Raw genomic sequence first — 18,598 nt, 5'->3', positions numbered from 1 at the left:
CTATAAATACTTAAATAAATAAATAGTGGCTTCAGCCGAAGCCTCCTTCCTTATAATTGCGCTGCACAAGTAGAAGGGGGGGATACTAGTTGGCGCAGCCCACTCACGTATACATAAATCACCAGTGGAGACCCGATAGAAGCATTAGAAAGCAGGAGGCTAACGTACAATCTTATCTTGAACTTGTGTGGAAACCTGTACCCGGCGAGATCTTTCTCTGTGTGGTAGGAGGGGCTATTATTTGGGCCCGCCCCATCCTGTTATGCGAGACAAGAGGGTGCAATAGCATGTTTACTGGCTGATAAGAGGAGCCCCTGCTGGTGACTTGGAAGTCCTTCCTTAGGTTTACGCTCATTTTATCTGCCATTTGGCGTTTTTTGCAAATGTGTAATTTAATTGGTCTACAGTGATTTGATTGTTATAGGGCCTTTTAAGCCTTGCTTCGCCATAAAACTCCAGAAGAAGAAGCAGCAGCAATGGTGGGGTGCAGACAAGAAGCTCCTTGCAGACACAGGCCCTAGGCCTAGTGCATTTGCTCCATTTGTACAATTATGTTCCGGCCTTGTTAAAGCACAAGTCTCCAATTCAAACCTTGACTCTGCTATGAACTCCTTCAGCAAGACACTTACCAGTCAGCCACAATTCCCCATCTGCAAAAATACTGCTCTTCCTTGTGTGTATGTGAGCAAGAGAACCATCTTTCCGCACTTTGTTCTTTCTCACAGCCACCCAGGGAAACCCAGCTGTGGACCAGCGGCAGGATCTCAGCTTTTGACGGTACGCACAAATGTACACAATACCGCGGAATTGCGTGAGCGCCGCCCTTCCAGCCAACTTTTCCTTCCTGTTTTGGGCCTTTCTGTCACGTGGGTATCAGCCCGGTCCTTCTCTCTTTTTCTCACACAGGCACACACAATCCCCGCCCCGCGCCTCCTCCACCCAATCAGACAGCGACCCTTACTAGAGCCCCTCCACTTTTTCCCGGGGTTTGGGTGCCATCCCTAAAGCTTAGCGGAGATTACAGCGGCTGCGAGAGAGCCGGAGCGCGCGGCAGTGAGTAGCAAGAGGGGGCTATAACGGGCTACCAACTGCCATAGTTTGAAAAGCACTAGGAGGAAGCAGCGGGGGGCTGATGCTGGGGGGGGGTGCGCGCGGAGGAGTAGAGGAGGGTCTCATCTCTGAAGCAGCGTGGGATCAGCCAATGGCTGTCAGAGTTTGGCCATGAGGGAGGCCGCTTGTAGTTCCTGTGGGAGTTTTCTCCTCCTCTTCCTGGGCTCCCTGCCTCTCCTTCCTTTCCAGGAGTTAGGCGGGCTCTGAGTCCTGAAGGTGCCTTCCTGCCCCATCCCCTCTTCTTTCCACCCAAGGCAGGCTGGGAATTCTGGTCTTTTCTTCTCTGCGTGTTGTGGGTAATTTTTGCAAGAGGGAGGGAAAGAAGGAGGTTCTCTGAGGTGTGGCCAGGGAGTTGCTGGTGACATGGGTTGATCAGGTGCTTGCTCCCTTTGTATTTTTAGGTATATGCATAGGAATCTGACTTCTGTTGTACTAGCTTGTGTGCATGTGAGAAGCTGTGCGTGTGAAGCTTGGCTGTATGTTCTCCAGTCTTCTTTGTATAATATTTTTTAGCACATGCAAGATTAAAACATTGGTTTAATGTTTTAATACTGTTCTTCTACATTACAGAATGTGTTAAAACTCTGGCTTTCTCTCTTTTACTGTTCAGATAATCCAGCCTCAATGCAGCCAAACAGGAGACGTAAAATAGAGTGGGACAGCTCGTCTACTGGCTCACTTGCCAAATACTGCAAACTCACTAAAGAAGGGCTGCCACATCATTCCCATAACAGTAGTTTTGCTAGCAAGGCAGCTGCATTCGGAAAGGTTCAAACCTTGTACTCCCCAGTGTCGTCTTATAAAGAGTTTTCCAGAACATCGTTCACTGCAGAGGATTCTTCCTCTGATGAGTGTGAAACAGATGATGGAATCAACCGTGTGGTTAGAGAGAGCCCAGATCATTCCCTTTCAAGTAAAGTCTGCCTTGTAAAACATCCCACCTGTGATATGTCTAAAGAAAATGTGACATCTCAAGAATCCTTGAAACAAAAGGTATGTGATGATAAATATTGCAATATCAGGAAAAATTATTACAATAGTTGCAGACTGAAAGGGCTATAGTGTACTCAGATTTTTGTTTTATTATACTTTTTATTATTTATGGTAATAAAATTCTACCTTGGGAGTTTTTGTTGAAGGGAAGTATAGAAATAGTATAAATATAAATAGAAAACATTTAGGTTGCAATTTTATGGCCTCTAGGAGGATGTCCCAGAGACAATAGGTTTATTGGATCTTCCTCTTCATTGCCACAGAGAGAGATTTTCTGTCCAGTTGGACTGCCACAAAAACATTGTGGTCCTAGTCCTACCAATGTCACAGAGGCAAAAAGGAGATGTTGAGGTGATTTGGTGACATGTTAGGAGAGGACTGGGAAACATTCTGATTGCTTGGATTCAAAGTCTTCTCAGCAGCTTGACATGCTCCCAAACCAGGGAGAGAGTTATGCTAACTCAGGCTGGTGTAAATTGCTCTTATGAATTTTCCTCCCATTGTTTCCAATGAAAAATCTGGCCAAAGGGAATCAATGCCAGTGAGAATCCAACAGGGCTTTGGATATGGTGGTCAGAACCATACTTGATCTCCTACCACCACCACCCCAGGATTGCAGTCTTATGAGTATATATTTTGGTAGCTTTTCCTATTTTTTGAGAAAAGCTAAATTTTCAAAAATGTATTAATGTATGCTCAGTCACTTAAGGGTATTTTTTTTTGTTTTTTAGGTGAATTTCTCCATAACAAATACCATTTTTAAGAAGAAGGCATAATTGGGGAGTAACAGCAGAAGAGGGTTATTGCCCTCATGTACTGCTTTTGGGTTTCTCATGGACATCTGGTTGACCACAGTGGGAAACAGGATGTTGGATTAGATAGGCCTTTGGTCTAAACCAGTAGGTCTCTTTGTACCTGTGTCTGCACTGTAGCGTTAATGGGTATACGGGTCACTATTTCCATGTGGGCTTTTGTCTACATATGAGTGCTTTCAATTTTATGATTTGAAGTCTATCTCTATATTTCCTGTCCATGCTAGTGGGCAGTGCTTGATGGGATTTATTTGTGCTGTATGTTGTTCCTTCCCCTCAATTAATATTCTCCAACATATGTTCCAGAAACCTGAGGTCCTTTGTCAGCATATGCACAAGTATTTGTTTATAATTTTTTTAAAATATTATAAATTAAATAGATGTTTTGTGCAAATCTGGTAAATCAAAAGAGTATTCAGTTTTTTAAAAAGTGTTTTGCTTCAAGCCAGTCATGGATTTAGAGTCCCTGGCAGGAAAGGCTGTTTCTTCTTTGTTCTTATATGAGGATTTTGGCAAATTAATGGAGGATAAGCCTATCAGTGGCTACTAGCCATAATGGCTGTCCTCTGCCACCATAGTCAGTGGCAGCATGCTTCTGTAAAACAGTTGCCGGAAGCCACAGGAGGGGAGAGTGCTCTTGCACTCAGGTCCTGATTGTGGTCTTCCTGTGGGCATCTGGTTGGCCACTGTGAGAACAGGATACTGGACTAGATGGGCCTGATCCAACACCCTCTTGTTATGTTCTCCCTTTTTCCTTTCCCACCTCCTGTATTTATTAATTTATTTATTATTTGATTTATATCCCACCCTTCCTCCCAGCAGGATAAACAAAAGCACTAAAAACACTTTAAAACATCTTTAAAAACATTTTTTTTAAAAAAGCTTTCAAGACATCTTTTTTAAAAAAAGGTTAAAAACATATTTTTAAAAAAGGTTTAAAAACATATTAAAAAGCAATTCCAACACAGATGCAGACTGGGATAAGATCTCAACTTAAAAGGCTTGTTAAAAGAGGAAGGTCTTCAATAGGCACCGAAAAGATAACAGAGATGGTGCCTGTCTAATATGTAAGGGGAGGGAATTCCACAGGGTAGGTGCCGCCACACTAAAAGTCCATTTCCTATGTTGTGTGGAATGGACCTCCTGATAAGATGGTATCTGCAGGAGGCCCTCACCTGCAGAGCACAGTGATCCACTGGGTATATAAGGGAGAAGACCGTCTTTCAGGTATCCTGGTTCCAAGCTGTATTGTACACCAAAACTAGAACCTTGAACTTGGCCCAGCAGCAAATGGGCAGCCAGTACAACTTTCAGCAGCGGGATGACATGTTGGCAATACCCTGCCCCAGTGAGCAGTCTCGCCACCACATTTTGCACCAGCTGCAGCTTCCAGACCAACCTCAAGGGCACCCCTACATAGAGCGCATTACAGTAATCCAGCCTGGAGGCTACCAGTGCGTGGACAACAGTGGTCAGGCTATCCCGGTCCAGAAATGGCCATAGCTGTCTTACCAGCCGAAGCTGGTAAAAGGCACTCCTAGCCACTGAGGTCACCTGGCCCTCTAGCGACAAAGATGGATCCAGGAGCATCCCCAGACCACGGACCTGCTCTTTCAGAGGGAGTACGACCCCATCCAAAGCAGGCAACTGACCATAAGTCTCCGGGGGCTGACCATCTTAATCTGTCCACTGCCAGGGCAAATTTTATTTTTAATACAGGTGTTTTATGGAAGAGAAGTTATTTGCAAAAGAGCTGTTTCTTTAACTTGTAGAAACCAAAACATTGTTTTTGCAAACTATTGTACAGTTCTTTAGGTTGGCCTACTATTCCCTTTTTTGGTACATTTGTGGGTGAAAGGAATTGAGAGCTATCTAACTTACAATGTGTAGATATTATGTCTATGACTTGGATGCTAACTATGTTATATGCAGCTTACACTGTTGTTTGCTGTTTAGATTAAACAAGATGGCTGCAGTGATGCAGGCCCAAGCATCACAGCAAGTACAGAAGGAAAAGGTGCCTCAAAGGAAGCAAATGCTGAATGTGGCCAGAGGAGAGTGAAGGACCAGGACCAGGGATCTCGAGTAATATACCGCAAGGCTCTGCTCGGTATAATTGGGCAAGCATTACAAGCTAGAAGAGAGGTGGCATCTCCAAATGGAATTCATAAAGAAAGCCCTCATAGAAAAGAGGCATCTGGATCAGCTGGCAACCCGAGACATCTCTCGATAGAATCAAAACTTGGAGAACAGCAACGTGGAAAAGATTCAAATTGTCTGAAAACTATAGAAAAAGAGCAAATCAATATATCTATCAGGCAGGACAGAAAAGAATCTCATCAGTCATCTGGCAGCTCAAGATGTGTGTCTGTAGTTTCAAGGTCAGAAAGAGACAAAGTATTTAAACAGGAGTCCAACTTGCAGGAAGCTGCTACAAAAGAAGAAAATAAAAGCTCTAGACAAAGTGGAAAAGAAGCTTCCAGACCAGGGGGCAGTTCAAGGCATATTCATGCATTAAGCAGATTGGAAGATGAATCAGAAGTTAAACAGGAGTCCACCTTTCAGACAGCTCCTGCAAAAAATGAAAATAAAACCTCTGGGTGTAGTGGAAAAGAGGCTTCCAGACTAGTGGGCAGCTCAAGGCGTATTCATACATTAAGAAGATTGGAAGATGAATCAAAAGTTAAACAGGAGTCCACCTTTCAGAAAGCTCTTGCAAAAGATGAAAATAAAACCTCTGGGAGTAGTGGAAAAGAGGCTTCCAGACCAGTGGGCAACTCAAGGCATATGTCTGCATTATCACGATTTGAAAATGAACCAGAACTTACACAGGAGCCTAATGGCAAAACATTTACAGAGGACATCAATATTTCTGTTGGACAAAGTAAAAAAAAACTTTGCAGAGAGTCTTGCAGATCAGATGACAATTTTAAAAGCAAGTCTAACCTTTCACAAATTGGAGATGAAAAACATAAACAAGAGTTCACCAAACAGCCAAGTAAAAGCGATGAAGACAATGCTTGTGCCAGTCTATGTAAAAAGGAATCTGAGAGACCAGAAAACCAGTTGAGATGTGTCTCTGACATTTCAGGGTATAAAGATGAAGAATTGTTCAAGCAGGTTTGCAGTAGTCAGAAATCTACTACAAAAGAAGCAAGTACTTGCACAAAGCAGAAGACTGTGCCAAAAGAAAAATACATTGCCTCCAGTTCATGTGAGACACAGAGTGGTGCTAAAAAGGAGTTTGTGAATTTCGAGAGGACAGTTATTGTTGAATCTTCTCCAAAACTTGTGTTTGTAGATGAACCCAATTCAGCAGTGAATGAGAAGGTGAGGCATTCAGCTGTGGAATAAGGTTTTTAAAATGAAACCACAGCTAAACGTTCCTGTAGTGTCATTATTTTCACACAAATGAATAGCCAGTACCTAAACGCATCTAAAATTCAGTCTGGAAAATACCATTGTTTGAGAAATTTTTAAGATATCCTCAGGGATTTCCCATAACCCTTAAATTGGTAGAAAGAAAATTTAGCCCCAAGAGCTGTTTTAACACACAATCCTTTTGAATGGTCATAGAAATGTTTAGTACTGGCGCAATTGTGAGAGGTGAAGGCTGTAAGATGAAAGTTTCCCTAAGAGAAGTTACAAATGTGATCTTTGGTGTTGTGTGTGTTACTCATGATTAAGAGAAGTAACTTACTGAATTCTGTTAATTTAGAAATTGCCACGCAGAGATGCACAGAACTAATTTCCTCCTCTTTATGATGCCGTATAATCTTTTCTGGGTGACTTTCATAATAATAAATTTTGTCCCATATAGTAATGCTGATCATTACAGAAATCTTTAGTAATCTACAAATGTTTAAGTCAGAATGGACTAGCAAATTACCAAGAATAAGGTGATGTTAGTCTTGCAAGTTGTTATTCATAGAGGGCAAATAGGTGCTTGTTTAAATGTGTATTTTCTAGCAATTAGCTGAATGACTTGTTACATTTTTAATCATTATTTATTTATTGTTCCCTTAAATTGTACCAAAAAATTCTATATTTGTCTACTTCCTCCGTATTTTTTGCCTTCACTTCTTTATTCCCTTCTGATGGTGCAGAAATCTCCCTTTACTTTTGGTATAAACCAGTATTGGCATGACAAGCCTATCAGAGGTTAGCTAGAAATCCAGCTCTCTTTTTCTTTTTCAAACCTGCATATATTCTGTATGTCTTCTGTCCCTGTGCCTCGGCCATTTCCCCTTGCATATAATTTAAGCTGTGCAGTTAGCATTCCAATTAGGTGCAAGTTAACAGAGTTGAATTGTAATGTTCATTTTTTTCTTATTTTGCTTACTTCTTGATCTGCAGTTTATAGAGCAAAAAAGAGAGTTGTCAGTTGAAAGTGATTGGTCTGACATGGAGGATGAAGAACCCCTGGCTACTTTCTCCCAGGAGGATTCTGTCCCAAACCCTGATACATCAGAAAGAGCTGAGACTTCAGTGTTGGCAACAGAGTTGGTGATGTATCCGCCTCATCTGTACAGTCGCAGGATGAGTGAATACACAAAGTATTGGACTAGCAGCCCCAAGCCAACAGATTGTCCTCCTTTTTCATGTTCCTCTGAAGAGGCTTCATATGCCAACCATCTTTGTGATATTTCTTTAGATATCTCAGCTGGTTCCCCATCAAATATATCAAGGGATAAAGAACCTTGCATGCATCGTAGACCACAGTCACATGGTTCTCAGTTGGTCTGTGAGGAGAAAAACAGACGAAGGAGTATGGAAGTAGCATCCTGCGTTCCTATCTTCTCCACATCGCGCAAGTCGGACTCTTTTGTTAATCATTCTGTAAACCAGGATTTGCCTGGTGACCTACCTAAATATTTAGAAGAAGGGTTTATTGACACCCACTGCCATCTGGATATGTTATATTCAAAGATAGCTTTCAGGGGCACTTTTTCAAAGTTTAGAAAGACTTATGACAGTACCTTTCCTAAAGAATTTCAAGGCTGTATAGCTGACTTTTGTGACCCTTGTACCTTGAACAACAACTTATGGGAAGATTTATTAAAGGAAGACATGGTTTGGGGGGCATTTGGTTGTCATCCACACTTTGCACGTTACTACACGGACCTTCATGAAAGAAGTCTCTTAGAGGCAATGAGGCACCCCAAAGCTATTGCCTTTGGAGAAATGGGGCTGGATTATTCTTATAAATGTAGTACTGAAGTCCCGAAACAGCATAAGGTAAAGGAGACTGCTGATGGTTTTTGGGCTCATTGTCATTCACTTTGTAAGATATTTTTGGTCTGTAAAGTTGTGAAGCAGTTATACGATAAGCCCTAAATTGAGTTGAAAAATACTTGCCAGACTGCTACTCGGACTGTCCTGTAGCCAACAGGATAAGTGGATTGTTTGCTAAACAATTTTTATAGTACTGGTAAAAAAATACTCATGTGCAATGTTGACCTAGAACATTGGGGTGATATATAACTGAAATCGTTCAAGGTATGAATTTACACAGCACTTCTAGTATAGAATTACTCATAATAGCCTTTGATTTGGATACATTAGCAAAAGAGACAAATTCCAGTACTTGGATGTAAGCAGCGTATGATTTCTGCATCCAGAAGTATTGCAGTAGTAAACTAGATCAAATGACTTACTAGTAATAGCGTTTGCTCAATAGCTCAGGTAAGTGGTCAGAGCAAGAGAAACTCAAGAAACACATGTGCTGTCATATGTATCATCAATAGGTGAAAAAACCAATTCTCAATATTCTGCCTTGACTTCTCAAAACCTGTTTCTGTGAGCACAGGACTGTAGACTTAATAGATTGGATCCAGAGTTGCTGATTTTCCCCTGCAACCCCTAGTGTCACATTGTTCTGAATAGTTCTCCAGAACAGCATTTCAGGGGCCATGGTGCTGTCGGGAAAAGGAGGAACTGGTGAAAATTGCTTCCTGTTCTCCACTGGAGTGTCACATGAGTGGAACTCCATTGAGCATGTCAGGATCTATCTCAATTAGATCTGTTTATCCAGTGCTAAATTATTCAGTGTTAACTTTTTCTTATTTTCATTTCGTGTGTTGTGTTACCTAAATGCACAGGCAGCAGTGTCTGGGAAGTTCAGCCTGTGTGTGTGTGTCAAAAGAAAGCTGTGCTACTGAAGAGTTTCTCTTCCCCCCCCCCCGAAATGGACTGTGTGTTGATTAAAATTATGTGGTTATAAATGGTAGCAGTGGAAAATGATACTAGAACATTGTCCCTGTATCTTGCCTTTTGTTCTCAGGAAAGTTATAATTGCATTTGAAGATTTGCTGCTTTCTTCCTTGCTTCAGGTATTTGAAAGGCAACTGAATCTAGCTGTTTCCTTAAGGAAGCCATTGGTAATTCACTGCAGAGATGCTGATGATGACCTGTTGGAAATCATGAAAAAATGTGTACCAAAAGACTACAAAATACACAGGTAATGTCTACCCATCCTTAAAAACGTCTGAAGGTCAGAGGTCCTAAAATTCTGCATGAATGTGATTACAATTTGGAGTGTAGAATCCACAAATTCCAGAAGCTTAAAGGGAACCTCTCCTTCTCATAATCTTTGCTTCATTCATTGGTTTTAAAATCAGATTTCTGGTAATCTTGGTTGAAGAGAGAACTTTACTAAATATATTGAAGTCTTGGTGGGGAATTTTGTGGTCCTGGATGAACCATTGTATAACTGTAAGCCCCTGGATCTCAGATTATATTGCGTTGCCTTTATGAGTTATTTGCTGTCATCTGCCTTCTGCGTCTGGTGCCAACACTGTTATCTTTTCGGCGCCAGGTCAAGACTTTCCTCTTCTCCCAGGCATTTTAGCATGTGTTTAAAAACACATTGCTTTTTAAAAATGTGTTTTTAAATTTGTATATTTGTTTTTAATATTTTTAATTGTTGTAAACTGCCCAGAGAGCTTCGGCTATGGGGCGGTATACAAATGCAATCAATCAATCAGTCTCCCCTCTATTTCTAGTCCAAACAGTTGACCATCCAATTCTAAGTAAAATCCTAAATATTTCCAGTAAATGAGTTGTGTAACTATAGCATGTACATTTAATATTTGCTTACTTTTTCATTTTAATTATTTGTTACATTTTTCCTCCAAGCGGATGAACATAGTTTAATTGTTGTAAACCACCCAGAGAGCTTCTGCTATGGGGCGGTATACAAATGTAATAAATAATAATAATAATAATAGTTCTCTCTCCCCCAAAATGTTATTTTCACGACTCTAGTCTGAGGGTAATTGGCCTGCGGATACCCAGTGAGCTTCATGGCTAAATATAGATTTGAACCAATGTCTCCCTATTCTGATGCTAACTACTACTGGCTCTCAGCTTGAATTGCAAAGTTTGGGGACCCCTGGAAATAATTGGAATTACATTTCAGTAGCAGCAGCAGCATTAAAAAAATTCAGAGTAGTTAATGTGACTTACTACTTATTGGCTCTTGAACTATTGACTGCTTATTACACAGTTCTTCTGTATCTGTTTAGAGCTGTCTGTGTGCCCTGATCATAAGAAAAGTTTCTCAGATACCAGTGAAGCTTTATTTCCCCTCCACCCAATATACTCTGAAGTTTACTAGTTCAAGAATGTTATAATATTAGTATAATGTGGCACTAGGCAAATAAGGAAGTACAATTTTTTTTGCAGCATATCATTTTTGGAACTCATTGTCATTCCTATAGCATAGTTGGCTTTATGAATGAATTTGCTTAAAATTCTTTGAAGATGGGTTTCTCAGTGGATTTAGCCATGCCATTTAGAAATGAAACCTTTTTCTTCAAATTTGTTGTAGTTCTGATTACCAGATGCTGAGGACACACAGGTGGTTATTGTTACCGTGTTCTGCTTCTGAGGTTCCTGTTGGGCACAGAAGGCTGGGACTAGATAAGCATTTAGATAAAATGCAGTCTTTGTATTTTATTTATCCATAATTGTCATGGAAAATGGAAATGGATTATAAAAATACTTAAAAAATTATTTTTCCTAGCAGGTCTTGCAAGAAGCACTTTCCCTGAGGTCTATCAACTACTGCTATTACACATCCTTAGTGTTAGAGGATTTGACTTGCTATTGCCATGCATTTATTTATTTATTATTTATTTATTTATTGCACTTGTATACCACCCCATAGCTGAAGCTCTCTGGGCGGTTTACAGCAATCAAAAACATTAAAACAAATATACAATTTAAAACACATATTTACTGGTGGTGATACCATTCCTTCAAAGTTGTTGTTGCTGCTTTCATTGTATCCTATGCCTGCTGTTCTCAATGAGAAACATCAGTTTTCCTCTTTAAGAGTAAAGTAGCAGCACAGGGGATTGAATCCTATGCCATGCGAGCGGTCTTCCACATACTCAATATTATTTCCTCATCCTCTACTCCCTGCACTTCCTCAATTTGCTTTGGAGGATCCTCCAACTCTCTGGAGATTTTCAGGACACAGGGGGCTGCAGAGGGAGAAGACGATATCTCATTGTGTGAGTTCAACTCTGCTGTGCTCAAGCACTGACACAGTTGAAAACTACCTTCAGCTTTGAGGTACACTAAGCTGGGAGTTGACATCTTGCTGAGACACATATTCATTGGGTTTTATTCCATCATTCACTGGTTTCCATTCCATAAAAAATAAATTCCACAAATAATTGGCTTGAATTACTAGCCAGTTTCTATTTGTCATTGCCATAATCTCCTTCCCAACTGTCCTCTGTCACAAGAAGAGAGCTTGCAGGAGACATAGGAATTTCTCTTTTGTGATGGGGCATGCAGAAAGTTAGAAACAGTGGGGATGACTGTGTTCTACCTTTCCCAAACCACCTCTGTCTTGAGATGTGAGGATTTATCTCTTTTGCAGTGGTTTTGGGAAGGTATGAAACAGCAATACTTTCTCCAGGTGTTTTATCTCCTCCTTCAGGGGTCAGGATACTTGTCCTTGGTGAATGGATTTATGGACATCTGGGCAATGTCCTTATCTATATATTTAAAAAGTTCACACTTAATTTCATTGTTGGCAGATTTCTTTGAAACTAGATTCTGTAATTCCTTGTTTATAATGTCAAAATTGTGCTATGAAGCTCTCCAATCAATTTCAGCCAAAATCTTAACAATGTGGTTTTCAATGCAGAAAAAAATTAGCAATATAGCCGCTGCCATGTTATGTTCAACTTGCTGTGTGGTCTTTAGCATGGCTGCTGGTTGGCTGTCAGTATGTTGCAAAATGACCATTGCTTTGTCTCTTCTCTTAGGCATTGCTTTACTGGCAGATACAGTGCCATAGAACCATTACTGGACTATTTTCCAAATCTTACTGTTGGATTCACAGCATTGCTGACATATCCATCAGCCAATGAGGCTAGAGAGTCAGTTCGGAAAATCCCTTTAAGCAGAATAGTTGTAGAAACAGATGCACCATATTTCCTCCCTAGGCAGGTAAGGTGGTTTGGTTTTTTTGTAATCTGTTTTCCCTTGACTGCAGGGGTCACCAACTTTTTGAGCACACTTTAAATTTTGAAAAAGTGCTGTGGGCACTATTAAAAAAATGGCTGCCTTGAGACATGGCATAACACAAAATAGCTACTATGGGGGATGTGACATAAGACACCATGGCTGCCATGGAGGCATAGCATAATGCAAAACTAAAGTATAGTTGCTGCTCCCCCCATCCCTCTGGACAATCTCGGGCTTACCATGGGAACCTGCTGGGCCTGTTTGTGGAGATCCCACAATATTGATTTCTCACACTCACTCACTCACTGATAGCTGTTGCTATAACGGAGCATTTCCCAGTACCAGGGAAAATAATGCAGGATGGCCACACCACACTCGCTGTCTCATGCACACAGTCACTGCTCACATACAGATCAGACACACATGCATCTCTCACATATATACAGACACACATACACACACACATTTCATATACACATCTCTTTGCCAAAGTGCATCTTGCCCTCTCTTTCAGACTGCATAGTCATACATACATCTCTCTTTCTCACATATACACTACCTCTCCCCCCACACACTGACCACACTTGCATCTCTCCCCCAAGTGTATCTCTCTTTCACACCTATGGGCGGCTGTAGAATTTTTTCAGGGAGGAAAAGTAAAGGATAGAGCATACTAATTTCTCACAATAAGAATGGTGTTTGTGCATTTTGCCTTACATCTCAGGTTCCAAAAATGCTAGACACTTCTTTTTAAATAAAAGCTAGGAACCTGGGGGTTATGGTTCAGTCTGGAGACACCAAACAAGGACTTTGTGGGCGCTGGACTGGTGATCTCTGCTTTACTGTGTTTGTCTGGTTAATGCTGCATGAAAAGAATTTCCTTCAAAGGAAATGCATCTTTCCTTAAAATGCATTCATTTCCTTAAAATTTAAGTAGATACTATTTAATTCTGTATGAAAATTTGAGAATTGAAATACAGTACATGTAGTAATATAAAACAGAATGCATGTTTGTGAATTTTCATTTTTATGGCATGTTTTGAGCATTTGTATAATTGGGTCAAAAAAACTAAATGCTTGGAGAAGTCTCTAGACCAGGAGTGGGGAACTTGTGGCCCTGCAGATGTATTTGGACTCCAACTCACATCATCCCTGACTGTTGGCCTGCTGGCTGTGGCTGATGGAAGTTGTGGTCAGATGTCGTTGGACTCCAGGTTTCCCATCCTTACTCTAGACTAATACTATTTTCTGTGCAACTTCAGTGTTGTCAACTTCTACACACATTAGTGGGGAGTGCTGTTGCGCTCAGGTCCTGCTTGTGGGCTTCCCATAGGTTTGCTATTGTGAACAGGATGCTGGGCTAGAAGACCAATGCAGAACAGTATCAGAGCTCTAAATATTTACCCCAATTGACATGTTAACCCCTTAGAATTAAAATCATTTTTATTTATTATTATTTATTAAATTTATTAGTCGCCCGGCTGGTTGTCCAGCCACTCTGGGCGACATACAAAATAAAAAACATATAAATACATTAAAACATTAAAAATCTCAACAACAATAATAAAACCTAGCCCACCCCAAAAGCCTGCCTGAAGAGCCAGGTTTTCAAGGCCTGGCGGAAGCTCATCATAGAGGGGGCATGGCGGAGATCATTTGGGAGGGAATTCCACAAAGTGGGGGCCACAATTGAAAAAGCCCTCTCCCTACTAATGCCCATTCCCCACAAGTAAAGAAACCAGTAGCTGAGCACCAGCTATTGGAACATATTCTTCCAATGTGCCAGTAATGTTGATGGGCAATGAGGCACACTAGAGTGCTTTGGGGGAGGGGGCTTCTATGGGTATCAAAATGAAGAACAGCATTTCAGTTAGAATAAGGGGAACAGTCCCGGAGACTGTGGCGGATTCCTGTTTCCTGGGCTTGATGAGACTCTTTGGGCATATTTAATCTTGAGTGGAGGACATTGAGAGGTCAGGATGGCCATGAGGCTTTCTTGTTGGCAGAGAGATGTGGTTAACTCAGTGCTTTGGGTGAAATGAAACAGATCTGTTGAAGTGAGCCTAGTGTGAAAGAGCTACCAATTGTTTGGCAGTCTCTTGATAGCAGGCAGTGAAGAATATGGGATTTACATCCTTCCTCTCCCTATCCTAGCTGGGAAATGTGTTGGAGAGTGGGGTGGGGGAGACAATGAATAATCATCTTCCCTTGCAGACTCCCCACTTTATATCAAAGGCTTGGTGAAAATCTGCATCTGAATACAGTAGGGCCCCGTTCATGTGGCAGGTTCTGTTCTGGACCACTGCCGTAAAGCGAAATCCGCCGTAAAGTGGAACGCTTTCACTAACATTGTCTAAAATGGCACCCAACGCCCGAAAAATGCCGTAAAAGTGGGACAAGCACTGTAGGAGCGGGGCCTTTCTGCAATTGACAACCGCTGTATCGGTGGAACACTGCAAAGCGGAGTGCCGCAAAGCGGGGCCCTACTGTATATTCAGAGATGTTGCATTTGCTTATCGACAAATAATAAACAAGAGACAATGGGGGGAAATAGTTTTATCTAGTTGTCCTTAATCTTCTGAATGTCAAAAGCTGGGAGTAAATCAGGGGATTTGTAGGCCTGTCAGCAGTTGCCTCTTTTCTTACATATTGCCCCTAACATTCCCAGTATGGGATACCATGCTAGATGGATGGTCGGAAGTTATGTCTGTAGCACTGTCTCCTCAAAACTGCCAACAATATATCCAGTGCAAAGTATGACTATTCTTTATTACTTTAATTCTAAATCCTAGTTGTAGTTTACTGAGTAGAAATAGCATCTTCTCCTTAATCTCTACTTTTTTCCCAGGTTCCCAAAAGTGTATGCCAGTATTCACATCCAGGAGTAGCTCTGCACACAGTGAAAGAGATTGCCCGCCTCAAGGAAGTGCCATTGTCTGTCATGTTATCCATTCTGAGGCAAAACACCAACAGAATATATGAATTGTAGGGAGATGCAAAGGAGTGTGGGGAAACAGCTGATGAGGGAATCCTCCTGTATATAATTTTTAATGTAAATATAGATTTGGGGCTTGTACATTAATATTGACCAGCTTGGATATTGTGACATCTGGAAGCTTGGAAAATAGTAACAAGTGCTTAATTGAACCACAGTCCTTTAAAAGTTCACACCTTTTTCTGATTCCCCTCCCCCGTTGTTGCCTGCCATTTAAGGTGCCTTAGTGTTGATTTTATTCATAAGAGTGGCTTTCTTTTTTAATTGCTAATCCTCGTCTGCAGCAAAGAACAAATTGTTAACATTTTAATTTTTATTTGTATTTTATTGTGTCCCAATTGAGATATTACTGAGCATTTTTAGAAGGTCAGCTTCCACCATAAAGGAGAAACCCAGGTATCATTTAGTACAGGGGTAGTCAATGCTTTTGCTGGACTTCAACTTCCATGAGACCCAGCCAGCATGGCGAATGGCCAGGAATGATGGGAGTTGTGCCTCTTGGCTACCCCTGGTTTAATAAGTAGAGGCTTGGCCTAGAAAAATAAAGTGCTCTTAACTATCAATGCTATCTGATAATTTGTATTGGAGCATCAGTGTTCTTTATTAAAAATCTTTAATTTGGTGTAGAGTGAATGTATAGAAGTATCCTCAGAGAAGTAATGAAGTGCATTTCCTGTATATGATAGTACATTTTTTCAGTATGTATTGGCACAAAGGATCATCTAAAAAGGATGGCTGTAAAGTATAAACTATATGGCAAGTACTTGTTTTTAAACTGAGCTGAATTTGCATAATAATTTACAGATACTGTGAGGAGTTGGTAATGACATACTGTGAAACCTTCTCTAGTTCAACCTTCTCCAACCTGATGCACTCCAGATGTTGATGGACATCATCTGTGACTATGCTAGCTGGGGCCGATGGGGGTTGGAGTTCCAAATATCTGGAGGACACTTGGTTGGGAAAGATGATTCTAGCTGTACTGTGTTGTCATGAAAAAATCCAAACACATGCAGTGTAATTAAACAAAACAAGGGAGTTAAATTGGTTCTTAAGGTCATTTCATGGGAAACCATGACTTTTATTTTATTTTTTTCAATTAGACGACTTTTAACCTCTGCAATGATTTTCTTTTTAATAAGGAAAGGTGATTCCATGTTTCTATAATGTTCTGTTATGTATTTTTTGGACTTTAAATAGCTTATTTGTAAATAAATATTTTTATATAAATATTCATACATGTTGATTATATAATTGACTCTTATCATTGAGGCAAAAAAATAAAATTTTGTCGGTAACATTGAAAGCAAACATTGTAGTTCTCTATTCCTTTGCCTTTAAGTCAACAATGTGGCTTCATGTTGTATGCAAAGGTTCTTCTGTAGATACTTCTATTTGTGTTATTAAAAGTGTTCCCCAAAGTTTGTGAAAAAAGCCTCTTAAGTACCCTTATCTTCCACACACCTGTGAGATGTATGTATGTTTATATGCAGGAATAACAATAAAACCATGCGCTTCGCCTGAAGTCACAAAACAGCTGTAACTTCTTTATTTTTAAAACACCATCAGAACAAAAACATAGCTGTTTGACATCATGAAACTGTTAAGGGCTGGTTTGCACCTCACAGTAGGCTTATTGTGATCATGGGAATGTGCTTGGTCCCTGGCAAGGAGCAGAGTGGGTGCAAGCTTGCAAGAGCGGCTGGGGGGGGTCTGTGTTGCTTTCCCAACTTCCCAACACCATGTGTTGCCGTCCTGGGCACCTGCTGGGAGGAAGGGCGGGATATAAATCAAATAATAAATAAATGTGTTGCTGCTGGTTACTGAGGGGGAGGAGCATGGCAGTGGGAAGCTTTAGTGCAGGTGTTGAGCCAATCCCACACTCTCAACCCTGCACCCTTACCATGCTTCCTGCTCAGTAACCAGCTGGATAGACTAGAAAATTGGGCTGAAATTAATAAAATGACATTCAATAAAGTCAAATGCAGGATTCTGCATTTAGGCCACAAAAACAAAATGCACGGGTACAGGATGGGAAATACCCAGCTTAGCAGTAGTGCGTGTGAGAAGGACCTTGGAATTGTAGTGGATCGCAAGTTGAACATGACCCAGCAGTGTGATGCTGCGGCAAAAAAGGCAAACGCGATTTTGGGCTGCAAAAACAGAGCTATAGTTTCCAGGTCGAGGGAAGTAATAGTCCCACTATATTCTGCATTAGTCAGGCCTCATCTGGAATACTGCGTTCAGTTATGGGCGCCTCATTTTAAGAAAGATATAGACAAGTTAGAGCGGGTTCAGAAGAGGGTGACGAGGATGATAGCTGGTATGGAGAACAAGTCTTATGAGGAAAGGTTGAAGGAACTTGGCATGTTCAGTCTGGTGAAGAGAAGGCTGAGGGGTGACATGATTGCACTCTTTAAGTACCTGAAGGGCTGTCACATAGAGGAGGGTATAGATTTGTTCTCTGCTGCCCCAGAGGGTAGGACTAGGTCTAATGGTTTTAAGTTGCAGGAGCGTAGATTCAGATTGGACATTAGAAGGAACTTCTTGACAGTAAGGGCAGTTTGGCAATGGAACCGACTGCCTAGGGAGGTGGTGGGATCCCCTTCGCTGGATGTCTTCAAGCAGAGGCTGGACAGGTATCTGCGGGAGATGCTCTAGCTGTGGATTTCCTGCCGTGAGCAGGGGGTTGGACTCGATGGCCTACAAGGCCCCTTCCAACTCTATGATTCTATGTGTAGTGTTGGGAAGCTGGGAGAGCAGTGCAACCCAACCAGAGAGTACTGGGAGCTTGCACCCATTCTGCTCCTCCCCAGACTTTTTAGGTCAGAGCAGGATGCCAGCACTGTGTTGTCCAAACCCAGGATCATGGTTAAGGTGCCGCCTCCTGAATCATGATCTATACTAACCATAGGGCAAAGCTTGGCTACAGAGTGTGGTTAAGGAGGAAAGACCTTAACCACAATCCCAGGGTTGGACAACATGTTAAGCCAAACCTTGGTTTAGCTGCTGTGTTGTGCTGGCCTAAAAAGTCTAGGGAGAAGTAGAGTGGCTGTAATCTTTTCCTTGGAGCCAAGGAAGCCTTGTGGGGAGGAAGGGCGGGATATAAATCAAATAATAAATCAATGAATAAATAATGCTAACACAGTTTAATCGTCTTAAAGCAGAAGAGGCACTGAACTTTTATTTTTAGAAACGTACA

The 18,598-nt window shown here is 41.3% G+C and overlaps 1 protein-coding gene across 7 annotated transcripts; it reads left to right on the top strand.

Annotated features, from left to right (window-relative positions):
* Nucleotides 1-359: 359 nt before the first annotated feature.
* Nucleotides 360-16,916, top strand: TATDN2 (TatD DNase domain containing 2). Of its 7 annotated transcripts, none has more exons than XM_061618504.1 (7): nucleotides 360-777; nucleotides 1,721-2,103; nucleotides 4,872-6,245; nucleotides 7,272-8,153; nucleotides 9,248-9,375; nucleotides 12,200-12,383; nucleotides 15,250-16,916. In XM_061618504.1, exons 2-7 carry the CDS (start codon nucleotides 1,735-1,737, stop codon nucleotides 15,388-15,390), a joined length of 3,078 nt encoding a protein of 1,025 aa, XP_061474488.1. In that variant the 5' UTR covers nucleotides 360-777; nucleotides 1,721-1,734; the 3' UTR covers nucleotides 15,391-16,916. The 7 variants fall into 7 exon arrangements, with proteins under 7 accessions (XP_061474488.1, XP_061474485.1, XP_061474489.1 ...); XM_061618501.1 differs by lacking the exon at nucleotides 360-777 and adding an exon at nucleotides 907-1,053; XM_061618505.1 differs by lacking the exon at nucleotides 360-777 and adding an exon at nucleotides 1,234-1,326.
* Nucleotides 16,917-18,598: the final 1,682 nt, after the last annotated feature.

The sequence above is a fragment of the Rhineura floridana genome, chromosome 3 (assembly GCF_030035675.1).
Source record: "Rhineura floridana isolate rRhiFlo1 chromosome 3, rRhiFlo1.hap2, whole genome shotgun sequence".
Lineage (NCBI taxonomy): Eukaryota > Metazoa > Chordata > Lepidosauria > Squamata > Rhineuridae > Rhineura > Rhineura floridana.
Note: the sequence above shows the minus strand (reverse complement) of the source record. Positions and strands in the feature narration are given on the sequence as shown.

What these genes read in the sequence shown, in the direction of transcription:
- TATDN2 (XM_061618504.1), top strand. Translation starts at nt 1,735, where the DNA reads ATGCAGCCAAACAGGAGACGTAAAATAGAGTGGGACAGCTCGTCTACT. An exon ending in AAGTCCCGAAACAGCATAAG is followed by an intron (nt 8,154 to 9,247) that starts GTAAAGGAGACT and finishes TCCTTGCTTCAG; the next exon opens with GTATTTGAAAGGCAACTGAA. An exon ending in AAAGACTACAAAATACACAG is followed by an intron (nt 9,376 to 12,199) that starts GTAATGTCTACC and finishes CTCTTCTCTTAG; the next exon opens with GCATTGCTTTACTGGCAGAT.